The following is an 18,412-nucleotide window of genomic DNA, read 5'->3' as shown; positions in this document are numbered from 1 at the left end:
TGAATCTTAACATATGCCTTCTTATTCATAAACGTCAAACCGTCTCATAAACCTATTTTAACTATTAAACTGTGGGGGGAGGGATTGTTAGTAATATGGTAGTAATATGCTAGCAATATAGGGTATATAGGTAGGTCAGGTCGACCTCCCCGTGGTCCCCCCTGGAAACCATCGTGCTGAATGTCAGGTGTATCCATCACGATGGGCTAACTGACCTGCCTTTTCATTCTCACCTATCATCCCTTACTGGTGCCCCGCCAGCGTATACCGATAGCACAGGCGGGGCTACCATTCCATTATCATCCACTAAAAAATCTATGAAACTGTTTTATCTCTTTCTTTTGTGTTAAATTCTCATTTAAAATTAAAGTGGCAAAACAGTGGAATAGTTAACCCTTCTTTGCATAATGGTGGACATTTCCATCATAACATTGAATGCACAAAAATTATATAAAAGAACAAGTTCACTTTAAGTTGATCGTGTCTGGACACATTTTTAATGTCCATTGCAGAAAAAAAAAACATAGCTGTCAAATTTATTTCTTTAACCATTTTTCCTTTAATTTTGAACATGAATTATATCACCTTGATTTATTTGACCAATAAAAAAAATCATACAAAGAAGGGTTAAAATAGGTTTGTAGATGGTTTTCGTCATCACCATATCAGCCTTTAACTGTCCACTGATGAACATAAGCCTCCCCCTTGGAAGGTTTGCCAGTAGTTGCCACTCTTGGCAGGCGGGTTAGCAACCGCAGTTAGGCTTTGATATTTTAATAGGGACGCTGCTGCCCATCCCTCGACTGTTAAGTTCCCTTAGTCGTCTCTTACGACAGCGCATAGTGGGTTTCTATTCCATTAAAAAAAAAATACTTCACAGCAGAAACACGAATGGGACTGAGGTCCCCACCTATAAACTAAAATTTCAACCCAACCATCTCGACGAGTGGCGGTCCTCCACCGTGCATTTTTCAAGGCACTTTCTCCCACGCACAACCACTCTTTGGAATCAACTTCCAGCAGCAATATTTCCGAACCGATACGACAACATAACCTTCAAGAAAAGAGCATATTCCTTTTTAAAAGGCCGGCACACACACCTGCTATGCCTCTAATGTTGTGGGTGATCATGGGCGGCGGTAGTCACTTACCACCAGGTGAGCCGCGTGCTCGTTTGCCCGCTGTGTAGTAAAAAACAAAATGACGACTTTTGCACAAAGTCACTGGTACAATTAAGGGTTTGTTTATTTTGTTTAATAAAACAAAATTCTTGCGTAAACATGTCATTCCAACTCAAATTGTACATACTACATAATTGTTATCACATACTAAGACATTATGTACATTTGCTAAATTGTTTTTTTTTTTTTTTTTTAATTCCCACTATAATTGATATTTTTGCCGTGACAAGCAACTTTATTTACTAACGTGGTGGTCGCATCGATGCAACGATGTTTCGATTCGTTCGTGACAAGAACAGAGGCGGACTAGGGCCGACAGAGGGCCGGGGAGATGGAGCTGAACACCGCCCCCAATTTAAGAGGTTGATGTAATATTGAAAGCTTTTAATTCAGTTCACATGTTTATTTAGCTAAAATGTTTTACAAGTGAACTTGCCCCCCCCCCCCCCCCCCCCCCCCCCCCCCCCTATCACCCAATCAGAGGTCTGACCCGGAGCATTAATCCGCCGCTGGACAAATTTACATTTATTTTTTAATCGACTCCCAAAAGTACGGGTACAAAATTAGTACAACACGCGAACAACATATTTGGTTTAAAATAGAATTCAAAAAAATTATTTTAAAATAAATCCATACAAAAGTAGAAGTTCGAAAATTTTGTAAAATCGATTTAATTTCTTTATGATAAATAGAGTCCGTGTCATTTGTTTTGAAGATATTTAGGAGAAAAAAAAAAATAAGATTACGAATTGTTCAAAGGAGAAAATAGACAGAATTTTTTATTTAGATATAGAATGGCATCTATGGTAAGTGTAACTGGCCAGTGACAGATAGGTAACCATAGTTGCATCTACATAAATTGATATGCTACAAAGTCCAACAAATTTCATTCACAAATCACAAGACCACCGTGATGAAGCGTCTAGTGGAATGAATGATTCGATTAAAATGATTATCGATAATCGACTGGCAACTACTAATTGGGTAAGCGCTTTGTATGGAAATCGGCTTGACTTAAATGCATTTTTTTAATAATCCAATAATGATTTGAAAATATATTTACTGTCAATCCACTGTCATCTGTCATATAACCAGAGGGAGACTTTGTACAAAAGTCGTTTGCTTGGCCACCTCTGTCCCATTCGTGTTTCTACCGTGACGCAGTTACCGTCGCCTATAGACATGAGCAGTACCGTGGACATAACAGAGTATACTGTTTCGCCCGTGATACCCCCCATGCGTTGCCATTCCTGAGGACTCGGGTGTTATTCCTCTGTACCCTGTAAATTCACTGCCATATCCCACCCGTCAAACCGAAACACAACCATGCAAACACAACTACTTTACGGTAGAAACACGAATGGGACAGAGGTGGCCAAGCAAACGACTTTTGTACAAAGTCTCCCTCTGGTACAAAATAAAGTAAGATTTTGAACTTATCAGTGATATGGGATTCCGTGTGTATGGAACTTCCAGAAGCAAGTTTAAGCAAGTATACTTTCACAGAAATGACAGGCATTTTGGACATGTGGATTTTTTTCAACGACCTTCGCGGAATATATATATATATATATATATATATATATATATATATATATATATATATATATATATATATATATATATATATATATATATATATATATATATATATATATATATATATATATATATATATATATATATATATATATATATATATATATATATATATATATATATATATATATATATATATATATATATATATATATATATATATATATATATATATATATATATATATATATATATATATATATATATATATATTGTGAAAAAGACTCATTTGGGCCATTGTGCATATATATATGATTTTAATTTTCCCGCCATCAATGTCCAGAGTAACCCAATATATAGATACAGCACAGCGCAGCGGTACAGATACTACCCATACTTACATACCCTATCGATTGCACAGAGAATAATCAAAATCTTTATTTATGACGTAATCGCGTAACAAAAAACATCAAACGAAACGAGACACTCCTCTTTTCGGCAGTCGATTAAAAAAATAACCGTTTTATCAACGCGTTCCTAACATAAAACTTAACGTCTAACTACAACTTCGGTAACTTTCAACTATTTATGTACAATTGTCAAAAATCGTCAACAACTTTGGCCACAGGCGTATTTAAGGCGGGGACGGGCGGGCCGTGCCCACCCCGGAGTGGTCTAGTGCCCACTCCAGGATTAGAAATAAACTTTCAACTACAAAGACATGTCTGAGAGTACATTATGTATTTTTTAAAGCCCCCTCCCCCCTTGGAAAATCATCTTAAACACGCCAATGAGTTCTGGTATTGGTGTTAAATACCTAAAGACACGGTATTCATCATGGACCGCAAAGGAATAGGCTACGCCGCATACGTAATAAACATATTACAATTATCATTCGTATTAGAGTGGCGCCATCTGTGAGGTTACTCTTGAAATAAATTCCAATAGATCGATATAGGGGGGAAAGGGATTGTTAGTAATGGAGACTGAGAATCCCATTGCTAGCAATATACCCAACCAGGTCGACCACCTAGCGGTTCCCCCTGGAAACTATCATGGTTAATTCCTGATGAATTCATCACGATGGGCTAACTGGCCTGTTTTCATTCTCATCTATCACCCTTCACTGGTGCTCCGCTGGCGTATCCCGTTAGCGCGGGCGGGGCTACCATACCATTTTCACCCATCAAAAAAAACAATATATCCAACCAGGTCGACCTCCACATGGTTCCCCCTGGAAACTATCATGATTAATTCCTGATGAATTCATCATGATGGGCCGACTGGCCTATTTTCATTCATGTTAGCGCAGAAAAAAAAAAGAAATCTATATTCGAATTGAAACGTTTCGCACTCTCGAATTGCAACACTAGCGACATAATGATTCCATATTGTTCTTTTAGATGCATATTAGTGCATCTTGCCAATGCAAACTATTGTAAACCGATCCCAAATCTAACCTAACTGTTATTTTATGAGTGCAGTACAAATTTATCATTGCCAATAGTTTAGATTGATATTAATATTAGATTCCCCATGCGTTGCCATTCCTGAGGACTCAGGTGTTATTCCTCTGTACCCTGTAAACTCACTGCCATATCCCACCCTTCAAACCGAAACACAGCCATGCAAACACAACTGCTTCACGGTTGAAACACGAATGGGACAGAGGTGTCCAAGCAAACACGATTTGTACAAAGTCTCCCTCAATACTCCTTATTAGTCATGTTTTAACAAGAGAATGCCTGCAGAAAATTCTAGAATGCGCTACTTAATAAGAGATAGCGTTAGTTGTTATAAAACGCCAAACGTTGCCGTCTCGTTTTATCTTATGTATGCGGTAACGAAAACGTGTCTGTCGTATATATCGATACATTCGATTGTAACTCATCTAGTAAATATTATTACAAGTTCGTTACAGAAACCTTTAACACCAGAGGGCGCCACTCTCATATGAGCAGTCGTTTGTCTGTAAGACTCAAGCTTCTTTACACGTAAATATAAGAACAAAACGACAATTTGTGAATACTGAAATGTCCTACACGCAAATCTTCCTTTTAGGCCAACACTAAGAGAAGCATAAACATAATATCTAGTTAAACACACCTATTTTGAACTTTACTGCAACACAATAAGGGTGTGTGTTGAATAAACGCTTGTGAGCATATCAGTTATCTCGAAAACGGCATTACATGTGCTTAATATTCTTAAATGAATAACGCAACATAACTCAGTGCATCCAACATTTAACTCAGTAAACTCAGTATTGCTAATTTTTGCGTTATTATCTGATTAATCGAAACGGGTATACCAAATAGAATGTTAATTTATAATTCTAAACAATTGTCCTAAAGGAAATTTTATTTAATTGTATTTGTTAAATTATCGCACACAAACCGCACATTGGTATACTCTTTCCAATTAACCAATTCTTCTATTAAAAATATCTAATTAATTGTATGATATTTTTAAATACTAAAAAACTGCTTTAATACCATATTAATACTAAATACAATATGTATATTTGTCGATAAAGAATTATTACAACATAAAACTCAGTTAATAAATGAGATATAACATTTTGTATTAAATTAAAATTATATACAACTTAAATAGAATCAATTTTGGTATCAGATACATTTATTAGATAATAAAAGACATTTTTCAACATAAAACTTTGTTGATTCAACAAAAAATATTTCTATTTATGCTTTTGCATTATATAATGCACGAAAATAACGCAATTTTTTTAACATAAGATACAATTACTACAGTTTAATTTACAAATTAATACATTAATAAATGGTAACTCTGTATTTGAGTATCTTAAAATATACTGGATTAAAAAAAAAGTAACTTCCGCCAGCTACCAGATCGAGCTGTCGAAAGATTAAATTCTTCAACCTGGTAAGTTTAATATAAAAAAAACTATTTATATTAAATTTGCGTTATATTAAAAAAAAAAACAAATAAGACAATATCAATAGAATATCAGGATATCTGTAATATCACGATACTGATTATATATTTTAATGTAAAATAATAAACATTGGAATTATCTTGTTTTATTACTTTTATGCTCCGTTATATTATATTAACATGTTTAATTTTACAAGTAATAAATTAATAAATAAAATACATTTTCATATTCTAATAATCGACTAGCGATCCAACCCGGCTTTGCACGGACAGAATTTTCGAAAATAATATAAGTTATTGTAAATCCACAATCGGGACTCTAGCTTCGTCTAGCAGCTCTACAAGGGCTGCTAGACGAAGACACCGCTCATTTCTGTCCTGTCGTGACCACGACGTGATATAATCTATGTGGAAAAGTCGGAAATAAAGAAGCAGGCATGTAGGTACTGTTTACCTGTAAAGGCTTTTACATCGCGTTAAGTCGCGATTGTGTATTTAAAATATATGTAAACAATGTGAAAGTTTAAAATTAACTAATATAAGTTACTCACTGGTAACGAAGCTTTCTATATTGGGTTTTTTTTTTAATTATAGTAGTTTCTAAAAAATTTCATTCCATTAGAAACAAACAAACAATCAAATTATTCCTCTTTATAATATTAGTATAGGTAAACAGCGTCTCGTGTATGAACAAGTAAATTTCCTTCAACAAGCAGGATTCGCTCCGCAAAGAAAAATTTCGGCTTCAATCGTCACAGAATCAAAATGGAATCAACACGGGAGTTAAACCCTAACGATCTCAAAAAGAATTTCGATTGTATCGATTCCAAAAGATCTACACGGGATTAAAGTCGCAAAAAAAATTAAAAATCGGTTCTATATTGACGACGTAATCGAGTAACATAAAAAATAATAATAGTCGATTTGAAAACATCTCTCTAGTCGTCGTTTCAAAATCCAATTTAAAAGACATTAACGAATCTATGGCACACATCAGTGGAGTTAAAATGCCCATCTTACACTTATCAATAATAGGATTTACCTTGCATATCTCGCCAAGTTCAATATGCCTCTCGCATTGAAGGCGTAATATTAACGCGGTGGTACATTTACATCCGTGGTTTATACAAAATAAGTCCCTTTATGATTTATGTGTGGCAGGGTTTTTAATCCTTCAGATATAAGTTGATTTATCTCTTTTTATTGAAGGCAAAATAATAAGGACAAAATGTTATTAAGGGCGTTTCCTCCTACTCCTACGTTCTCCTACTGGTAGAAGAATGAGGAACTATTATTTTAAATTTCCATGCTCTTATGTGTATTTGTATCATATTTGAAACCACTTGACCGTACTATCTAATATTAACGTCAAAGTCCGACAGTCTAGCGCCTAAGGCCTATTTTGTGATATATTGTACTAAAAAAAAAATTGTGTAAAATCTGTTAATACAAAAATTAAATCTTGGTGCATTACGAAAACTTATAAAGTTAATCACTTACACACTTACAATATATTAACATTCGTGAACAATATCAAAGCCTGCTATTTTGTCAGAACACCATCGAAAGCGGTTTATATAAAGCTTACACAATACTAAAATTAACAATACACAAGTGACTTAGTCCGTTTGGTTTTAACTTAACGCAACGCAACCAACATATAACTCAGTACCAATATATAACTCTCACTGCGTTTCCGTGCGTTATCGGTGCGTACCCGTTGCGTTTCTGACGTTACAACTTCATTATCGCTGCGTTTCACCTTCTATTGTGTCTTGTTTTACACGTATTGTTATTTGGATATACTATTTTATGCTAGTATCTGTAATAATTAGGTTTAAATGGGCCGACCTTGTTGAGACCTAAATATTTGGCTTGCTCGTCGGTCAGCTCTGTTAGATGCGCGTCGAAAGTGGGCAGATGCAAACTGGCTACGTACTCGTCCATTTTTTTCGGCAATAAATACACGTCGGCCTGTGAAAAAAAAAATATGTTACTTTTTTATTTGTTTAGACTAATCGGAACAGTACAGTGGCCAGTGACACTAAATGAATAATGCATTGCTTTGCTTGTAAACTATGATCGGTTATGGTTATGCCTACGTATCCTGTAATTCTATTGCCATATTCACCCCAAACACAGCCAAGTAAACAACCATGTAAACACCCCTTCCTTTCCCATGGACGTCGTAAGAGGCGACTAAGGGAGGGCGAGGGATGGACAGCAGCGTCTCTCTTAAAACATCTCCAAAGACTAACTGCGGTTGCCAACTCGCCTGTCAAGCGTGGCGACTACTGGCAAAACTCCCCTTATGGGGAAGGCTTATGTCCAGCAGTGGACAGTTAACGGGTGAAAGAATAATAATGAAAAATATTATTTACATATATATATAGTATATATATATTTATATATATAGTATATATATATTTATGTTTACACAGTTTTCTCCCCTTTCCTAGCATACTATTAAAATCGGTTAAGCCGTTTCAGAGATTAGATATTTTCGAAACTCACGAACGTAACCTTCGTTCCAATAACACTCTCCAATTATCTTTCCCCTCTCACCGTACTAGTTACGCTTCAAACTCTTTTCTCCTACATTCTTCACGACTCTGGAACGCGCTTCCTGATGCCATTAAGAGACTACCGACTAAACCGTCTTTCAAAAAAAAGCGTTCACACTCACTTTTTATCTTTATCCGAGCAGTAAGTGCTTTATATTATTCCCAAATTCGTGTATAATATAGTATATGTCATATATGTGTAAGTATATTTGTTATTCATATATATTTATTCGTGTATATATATATGTAATTTTAGTATGTATGTATATCAATAATTACTAGTACCGCATTCGAGTATTCTGACACTTGCCTACGGTTGACTGGGAGAGAATGCTTCTAGCATTAAGTCCGCCATGTACACATATTTGTACTAATAAATAAATAAATAAATATTGAATAATTCCTCTAAGCACACCTATGTATTAGTGATGTACCAACAAAGCCACATGTATAAAAAAAAAAAATAAAGAAAAAAAAAACAAAACATCACAGTGAATATTGTTTATGGTAATGTCCGCCCACCTTGTACCGATGTTGCGGTGCGTTGTACAGCTCTATGAGCGCCAGGGCTTGCGTGGCGGCCGTGACGGACACCACGAACGACGGCAGCGAGGAGCAGCACAAGTTGGCGAGCCGTCCCTCCGCCAGCAACACTATACGTTTACCATTAGGCCAAATTATGTGATCCACCTGGAATTGCAAATAAGAGTGTATTTTTTTTACCCAACTTAGAATGGCGACCAAGCTGACGGCCCACCTGATGGTGAGCGGTAACCGTCGCCTATAGACTTGAACGGTACCGTGGACATAACAGAGTGTACTCTTTCGCCCATGATACCCCCCATGCGTTGTCATTCCTGAGGACTCGGGTGTTATTCCTCTGTACCGTGTAAATTCACTGCCATATCGCACCCTTCAAACCGAAACACAGCCATGCAAACACTTGACACACACATGACTGCTTTACGATAGAAACACGAATGGGACAGAGGTACCCAAGTAAACGACTTTTGTACAAAGTCTCCCTCTAGTATGTGTATATTTAACCATCGTAAACGCAGATGTTGTGTCAACTAGCAATAGGTGTGGAGAAAGGTTTGTTAGTAATGAGGTCTTAATAGCCGCATTGCTGGCAATATAGGGCCAGGTCGACCTCCACGCGGTTTCTCCTGGAAACCATCATGGTTAATTCTAGTGTAATTCGTCACGATGAGCTAACTGACCTACGTTTTCAGTCTCACCTATCATCCCTCACTGGTGCCTCGCCAGCGTATACCGTTAGCGTAAGTGGGGTTACTATTCCATTTTCACCCATTAAAAAAAATTATCCCTCGCTATTCGTCCTCCATTGATACTCTACCATTTTCCGCCCTTTGCATAGGAACCATTTAATTTTTATCTTTTTTTAAACGCGCGTGTGCGTGTGTGAATGTGCGATGCGTGTGCGTGTGCGTGTACATATCCGTATGCGTGTGCGCGAGTGCAAGTGCGTGTGCGTGTGCGTGTGCGCATGTGCATGTGCGTGTGCGTGTACATACCCGTATGCGTGTGCGAGAGTGCAAGTGCGTGTGCGTGTGCGTGTGCGCATGTGCATGTGCATGTGCGTGTACGTATCCGTATGCGTGTGCGCGTGTGCGTGTGCGTGTGCGTGTGCGTGTGCGTGTGCGTGTGCGTGTGCGTGTGCGTGTGCGCATGTCCGTGTGCGTGTGCGTGTGCGTGTGCGCGTGTGCGTGTGCGCATGTGCGTGTGCGCATGTGCGTGTGTGTGTGCGTGCGTGTGCGTGTGCGTGTGTGTGTGCGCATGTGCGTGTGCGTGTGCGTGTGCGTATGTGTGTGTGTATAATGGCGGGGAAACATCAACAGCTCGTTAGATGACTGACCTGGCTGCGTACCCTCTCCCAGAGCAGGTCTGGCGTCCGCAGCGCGTGCACGTCCACCTCGGTGTTGCTGTGGCCCATGTTGCACACCACGCAGCCGTTCTTCATGCGCTCCATGTGCTCGCGTGTGACCACGCCCTTATTGCCCGTCGCTGTTATCACTATGTCCACTTGCCTTATTACCTAAACAAAAGGGGCTTTTTAATTTACAGTTTAGGAAATTTTTGTCCTAAATCTTCTATAGCATATCTAGTAGGCATGGATTTTTTTTTAAATAATTCAGCCGTTAACTGTCCACTGCTGGACATAAGTCTGCCCCGTAAGGGGAGTTTTGCCAGTAGTTAACTTGGCAAGTGGGTTGGCAACTGCAATTAGGCTTTTAGATGTGTTTAACGCAGGATAGGCAGCAGCCTATCCCTCGTAATACGGATACCGGTCCGATATCTATATATTGGGTTCCTCTGTACACTGATGGTGGTAAAAAGGTCATCGCCCGTTTCGATATCGCCCATATCGGTCCGATATCTATTTTCGAATATGTTAAAAGTCTGTTATTCATTATTGTTTTTTTTTTTTTTTGGATATTAGACTTTTGAGATATTCGTTACTGGACCAATATACACATATTATAACAAAAATATAGATATATAGATATTGCTTTATAATATCCTACCACAGATTATACAGACAGAGGATTAAACACACAGTCAAAGTAAACAATTAGCAAAAAAAATGACTCTAGAATGGAGCGAGCTATACAAGAAACATACACAAATATATACTTACTTCATTCAATTTGACAACCCTAAAGCCATCCATGGCGGCCTGTAGCGCGCATATGGGATCGATTTCTGTTACATACACCTACAAGCAACGAATAAAAACACATTTAAAACTGTTAAACAAATAAAATTATGTATATATATATATACACATGTATAATCTAATAGATACCAGAGGGAGACTTCGTACAAAAGTTATTTGCTTGGGTACCTCTGTCCCATTCGTGTTTCTACTGTGAAGCAGTTGTGTTTGCATGGCTGTGTTTCGGTTTAAAAGGTTGGATATGGCGTGAACTTACAGGGTACATAGAAATAACACCTGAGTCTTCAGGAATGGCAATGCATGGCGGGTATCATGGGCGAAACAGTATACTCTGCTATGTCCATGGTACTGCTCATGTCTATAGGCGACGGTTACCACTTTCCATCAGGTGAGCCGTCAGCTTGTTTGCCATTCTAAGGTGCATAGAAAAAAAAACAGAAAATTCAAATCTTCCCTCTTTATAATATTTGCACGGATTATAAGCACTCATCACACAATCAAGCGCTTTAAGCGCTTGACAGCGCCCCCTTTTTCACATCTATAAAAAATATATTATAAACACTCACCACACAACCGAGCGCTTTAAGCGCTTGACAGCACCCCTTCCCGACTTCACCGTAGCCGCACACGACCGACTGTTTCCCGCCGAACATCAAGTCCGTACTGCGCTTTAAAGCGTCTATTATGCTTTCCCTGTTAATTAAAAATATATGCGTATGTTATATTTATTTACTATAATATTTAATTAGATTATTTTTAGGATTCCACACTTTCAAAAGAAAAAACGGAATCTTTATAGCAGTGTTTTTCAATCTTTTTCATGACGCGATCCCTTTATTATGTAAAAATAACTTGCGACCCTAAGAGAGTGGGGGAAAGGGATTGTTAGTAACGGAGACTAAGAATCCCATTGCTAGCAATATACCCAACCAGGTCGACCTCCTCGCGGTTCCCCCTGGAAACTATCATGGTTAATTCTTGATGAATTCATCATGATGTGCTAACTGCTGCCTGTTTTCATTCTCATCTATCACCCTTCACTGGTGCTCCGCCAGCGTATCCCGTTAGCGCAGGCGGGGTTACCATACCATTTTCACCCATCAAAAAAAAAACCCTAAGAGAGTACAAACTTATCGCCATTAAACCAGATTCCTATCTCATATGTAACCCTAAAAGGGTACAAACTCATCAATATGAGTTCATTTTTCTTCCTCGTGGAGTACCTTAAAAGTGTACAAACTATATGAGTATAGAATGCTTTCTCATTGAGAACCCTAAAAGGGTACGAACTCATCGATACGAATATAGGGTTCTTTTCCGTAGGGAACTCTAATGTAATGTATCTTGTAAGAATGTAATGTAAGAAAGACTCTGTTTTCCGCACTTAGCCTCTCATTTGGGCCGTTGTGCGTGTGATGTAATGTATCTTATACCCAATAATAATTTTGCATGCTTTAGACTATAAGGCGAACCATTTGTACTTCACAATGGATCAATATCTGTAAAAAACAATGTTCTGGCAAATAAACAAATCTAATCTAATCTAAAATAGTGCAAACGACACGAGTGTAGGGTCCTTTCTCGTAGGGAACCCTAGGGTACATACTCACCGACACGAGTACAGGTTGTCGAACTTGGTTTTTGTCACTGAATCGTTGACGTTCATCGCTGGCACGCACAATTTGCCAGCTTTACTCAACTGGTACAGTCTGTGGACACCCGTCACACTCTCCTCCACTATACCTGCGTGTGAGAGAGACACATATACAAATATAATAGTCCAGATAAATCATTATCAATAGAATCATTGTATTGGGATTTTTTTTGGAAACGCAATCTTAAATAATCGAGAGATAAATCGCTAAAGAAAAGGCCGATTCATCCATCTTTGAAATCTTATAAAAACCACCACCGACCATCACGTCTTATGCCTGACATTAAATTCACGCATAGCTCAGTGCGTAGAGCACTTTTCTCCCTCGAAATCCATTCGAGTGGGCCTGATACCTCCAAAAGAGTCTCCGGTTCTTATACCGGAGCTTTCGGGCATAGTCCCAAAGTTTTGGAAGACTGCTCTGGTGCATCCGATCCTCTGTCCCATTCGTGTTTCTACCGTGGAAGCAGTTGTGTTTGCATGGCTGTGTTTCGGTTTGAAGGGTTCGGGATATGGCAGTGAATTTACACACCGGGGCAGAGGAATAACACCCGAGTCCTCAGTTAGAATGGCAACGCATGGGGGGTATCATGGGCGAAACAGTATACTCTGTTATGTCCATGGTACTGCTCATGTGTATAGGCGACGGTTACCACTTTCCATCAGGTGGGCCGTCAGCTTGTTTGCCATTCTAAGTTGTATAAAAAAATTACGTAATACAACTAAAATAAACTTTTAATTTGGCCCACCTTCAGCACGTCGCCTAAGTGTAAGAAAAAATACCTTTTATATGTTTGAAGGCTGCGGCGTGCTTCTTCAGCATGAGGTGTGTGGCATCGCCGCCGTCGTCCAGGATCATGTTGGGCTGCCAGCCCGCCGCCGGCGTACAGCACTGGTCTATGCACCACCAGAACGCCTCCTCGCTCTCGCCGCGCCACGCGAAGATCGCGAAGCCTGTCCGGGTCATTTAAGAAAAAAATTCTTATAACAAATGGTATGCTGTTGAAAAATACCAAAGACTTTTTCTCAAATAAATTTCATTTCATTTCATTTCAAACATGCTTGGAAATGTGAGCATTATTTTGACAATCTTCTTAGAGACAATGCGGGCAGCGGCCGGTAGTCAAATCAGTTGTATGAAAATCTCATATCTGTCGTGTTTTGCGGCCAGATAGATTTTCACTCAAAAAAAAAACCCTAAGAGAGTACAACTCATTAAACCAGATTCTGTCCTGTAATTTAAAAATTTTTCTTCCTCATGGAAATGACATTACAAGCCTCATTGAGAACCCTAAAAGGGTACAACTAGGAATATAGGGTTATTGATGGACTCAATGTAATGTATCTTGTACCCAATAATAATTTTGCGCCTTAGACTATAAGGCGAACATTTGTACACAATCGTCCATCAATAGTCTGGTAAATAAACAAATCTAATCTAATGTAAAATAGTGCAAACGACACGAGTGTAGGGTCCTTTCTCGTAGGGAACCCTAGGGTACATACTCACCGACACGAGTACAGGTTGTCGAACTTGGTTTTTGTCACTGAATCGTTGACGTTCATCGCTGGCACTATTAATGAGAGACACATATACAAATATAATAGTCCAGTTATCTTGTGAACGTCTTAAATAATCGAGAGATATCACTGGTTATTTGTTTATACCAGAATTATTTTGTTTAATTCCGCTACCATTAGTATGTGTGCGACTGCCAACACTCGAAGATTGACCTTCCGTATCAGACATCAATTTCCGACTGCCTAATAATTTAAAGATAACTCGTTTAGAGGTGAGACGTACGTCACAAAACGTGCGTGGACAAAATGACAGACGTGAATTTTAAAAACTGATTTTTATGCAGCATTATTTTCCAGTGTCAGTTGTACACATAAAACCTATTTGGAAAAGGGAGGAAAGGGATTGTTAGTAATGGAGACTGAGAATCTCATTGCTAGCAATATACCCAACCAGGTCGACCTCCTCGCGGTTCTTACTGAAAACTATCATGGTTAATTCCTGATGAATTCATCAAGATGTGCTAACTGGCCTGTTTTCATTCTCACTATCACCCTTCACTGGTGCTCCGCCAGCGTATCCCGTTAGCGCAGGCGGGGTTACCATACCATTTTCACCCATAAAAAAATTTTGAAAAATTCTCTCTTTATCTAAAAGAATACACTTATAGACTCATAGAAATTTTATCAAAATTGATTCTATAGTTTAGTTTTTAAATCAATTTATTTTTTATGGAACACTAATTATTACAGTGTGGTTCCGGCATAGAATAGGCCACGCCTTCATTTCCCGTGGGTGTCGTAAGAGGCGACCATTCGTGTTTCTACCGTGAAGCAGTTGTGTTTGCATGGCTCTGTTTCGGTTTGAAGGGTGGGATATGGCGTGAATTTACTGGGTACAGAGGAATAACACCTGAGTCCTCAGGAATGGCAACGCATGGGGGGTATCACGGGCGAAACAGTATACTCTGTTATTTCCACGGTACTGCTCATGTCTATAGGCGACGGTTACCACTTTCCATAAGGTGGGCCGTCAGCTTGTTTGCCATTTAAAGTTGTATAAAAAAAAGTCAGGGAATGGGCAGCAGCGTCCCTCTTAAAACATCAGTTGCCAATCCGCCTGCTGAGCGCTGATCACACTGATGATGATGATGAAATATTACAGACCTGCATGTGCCAGTGCGGCCGCCACCTCGTTCTGCGTGCTGTAGATGTTGCACGCCGCCCAGCGGACCGTAGCGCCGAGGGCCGCCAGCGTCTCTATCAATACGGCCGTCTGTGCGTTTATATGTGTGCATCCTACTATCTATAAAATAAAATAAAATTATATAAACCGAATCAGACGTAGCACTGCACGTGAGACTGCACCTAAACCTACAGACCTTCTAAATGAGGGATAGCTAGAGTCGTCGATATGGATCCCTTAGGCTCGAAATCGGTTTCGCAAGAGTTCGACATAAACGAAAACTAATTTTGGAGGTCGACGAGCCCCCCCCCCCCCCGTATTCATTAAAACAAGTTTATTTGAAACTTTCAAGATACTGTATAAACCCGCCATAAACTAAAATTTCATCCCAACCATCTGGACGAGTGGCGGTCCTCCACCGTGCGTTTTTCAAGGCACTTTCTCCCACGCACAACCACTCTTTGGAATCAACTTCCACAGTGGCAGTATTTCGTTCCAGTGCATTAAACGATACGACAACATAACCTTCAAGAAAAAAGAGCTATATTCCTTTTTAATAAAAATGGCCTTTTACTTCCACATTAACGGCAGCAAAATTGCCCGCAATGCCGCTGGTGTTGTGGGTGACCATGGGCGGCGGTAGTCACTTACCAACAAGTGAGCCGCATGCTCGTTTGCCCCCTGTGTTGTAAAAAAAAATATAACGTTATTTATATTAATAATTATTTAAATACACTTGATATTTACTGAATTTAACTCTTTTATTATACTTTCTTATATGTGTAAGTAAAAATATTATTCATAGTTATTTATATATATTTTTTTCATACGTTTATATATGTAATTTTTGTATGTATGTATATCAATAATTACTAGTACCGCATTCGAGTATTCTGACACTTGCCTATGGTTGACTGGGAGAGAATGCTTTTAGCATTAAGTCCGCCATGTACACATATATGTACTAATGAATAAATAAATAAACTAAAAGATTGGTCCCATAGGATCGGTACAGTAGTTTTGTTTTTAAATAATAATAACAAATTTTGGCACATTTGAAGTTAGTTTTTTTATGGGATACGATCTTTGATTATCCCACGTTAGAAACCCACACGTATGCAGTAACGGGCAATAGGTTAGTCACCATTCTTTCATTGGCCCATAACATTTTATAGCTGCATTGTAACACTCACAAATTGCGAGACGCTCCACCACGTTTTTTGCTGACTAAAGTAACCTTGCGATATTGTATGGGTTGGCCTTATGGTATGGGCCAACTGACCTGCTTTTATTTTTACTTTACCTTACCTGGAATTCAGCACGATGGTTTCGAGGGGAACCTCGTGGAAGTCGACGTGACAGGATATATATATATATATATTTTTTTTTTTTGCGCTAACGGGATTCGCTGGCGGAGCACCAGTGAAGGGTGATCGATGAGAATGAAAACAGGCCAGTTAGCCCATCATGAGGAATTCATCAGGAATCAACCATGATAGTTTCCAGGGGGAACCGCGTGGAGGTCGACCTGGTTGGATATATTGCTAGCAATGGGATTTTCAGTCTCCATTACTAATAATCCCTTTCCCCCCAAACAGGGTCATATTGCTAGCAATGGGAGTGGTAGTCCGCATTACTAACAAACCCTTCCTCCTATGCCGATGAGGTTACCACTACATTATCAAGGAAGAAGGAATTGTAATAGGGAGGTCAGTCCCAATTGCTATCAATATACCCTATCAGGTCGACCTCCACGCGGTTCCACCTGGAAACTATCGTGATTATCGTTGAATTTGTCACGATGTGCTACTTGACCTGCTTTCATTCTCATAGGTCATCTATCACTGGTGCCCCGCCAGTGTATACCGATATCGCAGGCGGGCTGACAATGCATTTTCATCCATTGAAAAAAAATCTGTATTACTAACAATCTCTTTCCCCTAATCTGACGTGGTTACCATTTCATTAAGACTCCATAAAAATATATCATGTCCCTTACCTTGGCATCTTTGAGGGGTTTATCATCCTTGGCCCTGGCTCTCAAGGCCATAATACCAGGCATCTCCTGCTCGGCAATCTCTATCTCTCTCCTGCCGAACGCATGCTGTTCAACGTTGCGTACACAGTACGGGGGGTTGGGTTGGCCAGCCGCGATGGCCTTCTCATGGGGTTGTACACCTTCATCCTCTTCGGACGACGACCCTGGAATTGCAATTTATGGTGATCACTTAACGATTTTATATAATAATCCCATCATTCCAATTGGAACTCTCCACGAATCCGGTCTTATATTGTATTATATACTTAAATGATAATTACGTACCTAATACCTTCATAAAGTTTCAGCCAATACAAATGATCGGTTATTTTATAGCATTTTACATGTGATTCTTTAGATTGATATAACTTTTTTTTTATTTATGAACCGATTAAAATAAAACAAACATTAAATGTTAAGTGAAGCAAACCGCAACGTAAAAACCGCGTTTAATGAGTTTAGCCGTTTCTGAGATTAGCGTGCACGAACATACAGACAAAAATGTTATAATTTTATATGTGATTCTTTAGATTACCTGCTGATAATGTAGCTTTCAATATGTGAAAGAATTATTAATTAAATATTAAATTTTTTTCATATAAAACTGAAAATGGCAAATCAGCTAAACACAGTAGAATCCCGATTATCCGAACAGCAATTATCCGAATATTCGATTATCCGGACTTATTGTTCATGGCTCTAATTACCGATTTAGAAATGATATTATATATAAATTATATAAATAGATAGTTACTCTTTATTGTTTCCTCCTAAAGATTACAATAGTAAACTTATTATAAATATAAACTATTATAAGAAATAATCACAGTGAGAAAACAATGGGCGACCTTATCGCTAAAAGCGACCTCTTCCCGGCAAAAGGATGTTATGTAATCCATTATCTTTACAGCTCGTAATTTTTTAAACCTTATTGTTTTTTTTTATACAATTGATAATGGCAAACAAGCTGACGGCCCACTTGATGGAAAGTGGTAACCGTCGCCTATAGACATGAGCAGTACCATGGACATAACAGACTATACTGTTTCGCCAATGATACCCCCCATGCGTTGTAATTCCTTAGGACTCAGGTGTTATTCCTCTGTACCCTG

At 38.7% G+C, this 18,412-nt stretch overlaps 1 protein-coding gene and 1 long non-coding RNA gene across 3 annotated transcripts in view; one reads left to right on the top strand and one right to left on the bottom strand.

Moving 5' to 3' along the window:
* LOC128202091 (uncharacterized) overlaps positions 1-15,379 on the top strand; it is a 24,987-nt gene extending 9,608 nt beyond the window's left edge. Inside the window, exons 2-3 of the long non-coding RNA XR_008253608.1 lie at positions 13,359-13,552; positions 15,242-15,379. This is a non-coding gene — a long non-coding RNA (uncharacterized LOC128202091). The remainder of the gene's footprint in view (positions 1-13,358; positions 13,553-15,241) is intronic.
* The window catches only part of LOC113509683 (adenosylhomocysteinase-like 1), a 26,170-nt gene continuing 13,740 nt past the window's right edge, over positions 5,983-18,412 (bottom strand). For both annotated transcript variants that reach the window (XM_052901100.1, XM_052901101.1), the window contains exons 2-10: positions 17,262-17,464; positions 15,244-15,382; positions 13,342-13,512; positions 12,515-12,647; positions 11,471-11,597; positions 10,866-10,943; positions 10,083-10,262; positions 8,726-8,893; positions 5,983-7,613 (exon numbers count right to left, since the gene is read on the bottom strand). In XM_052901100.1, the coding sequence (XP_052757060.1) occupies positions 7,455-7,613; positions 8,726-8,893; positions 10,083-10,262; positions 10,866-10,943; positions 11,471-11,597; positions 12,515-12,647; positions 13,342-13,512; positions 15,244-15,382; positions 17,262-17,464 (1,358 nt within the window). In that variant the 3' untranslated portion in view covers positions 5,983-7,454. The remainder of the gene's footprint in view (positions 7,614-8,725; positions 8,894-10,082; positions 10,263-10,865; positions 10,944-11,470; positions 11,598-12,514; positions 12,648-13,341; positions 13,513-15,243; positions 15,383-17,261; positions 17,465-18,412) is intronic.

This window comes from Galleria mellonella, unplaced genomic scaffold, assembly GCF_026898425.1.
Source record: "Galleria mellonella isolate WM207_F2 unplaced genomic scaffold, CSIRO_AGI_GalMel_v1 utg746, whole genome shotgun sequence".
Classification (NCBI taxonomy): domain Eukaryota; kingdom Metazoa; phylum Arthropoda; class Insecta; order Lepidoptera; family Pyralidae; genus Galleria; species Galleria mellonella.
This window is presented reverse-complemented; position numbering and strand designations above follow the sequence as displayed.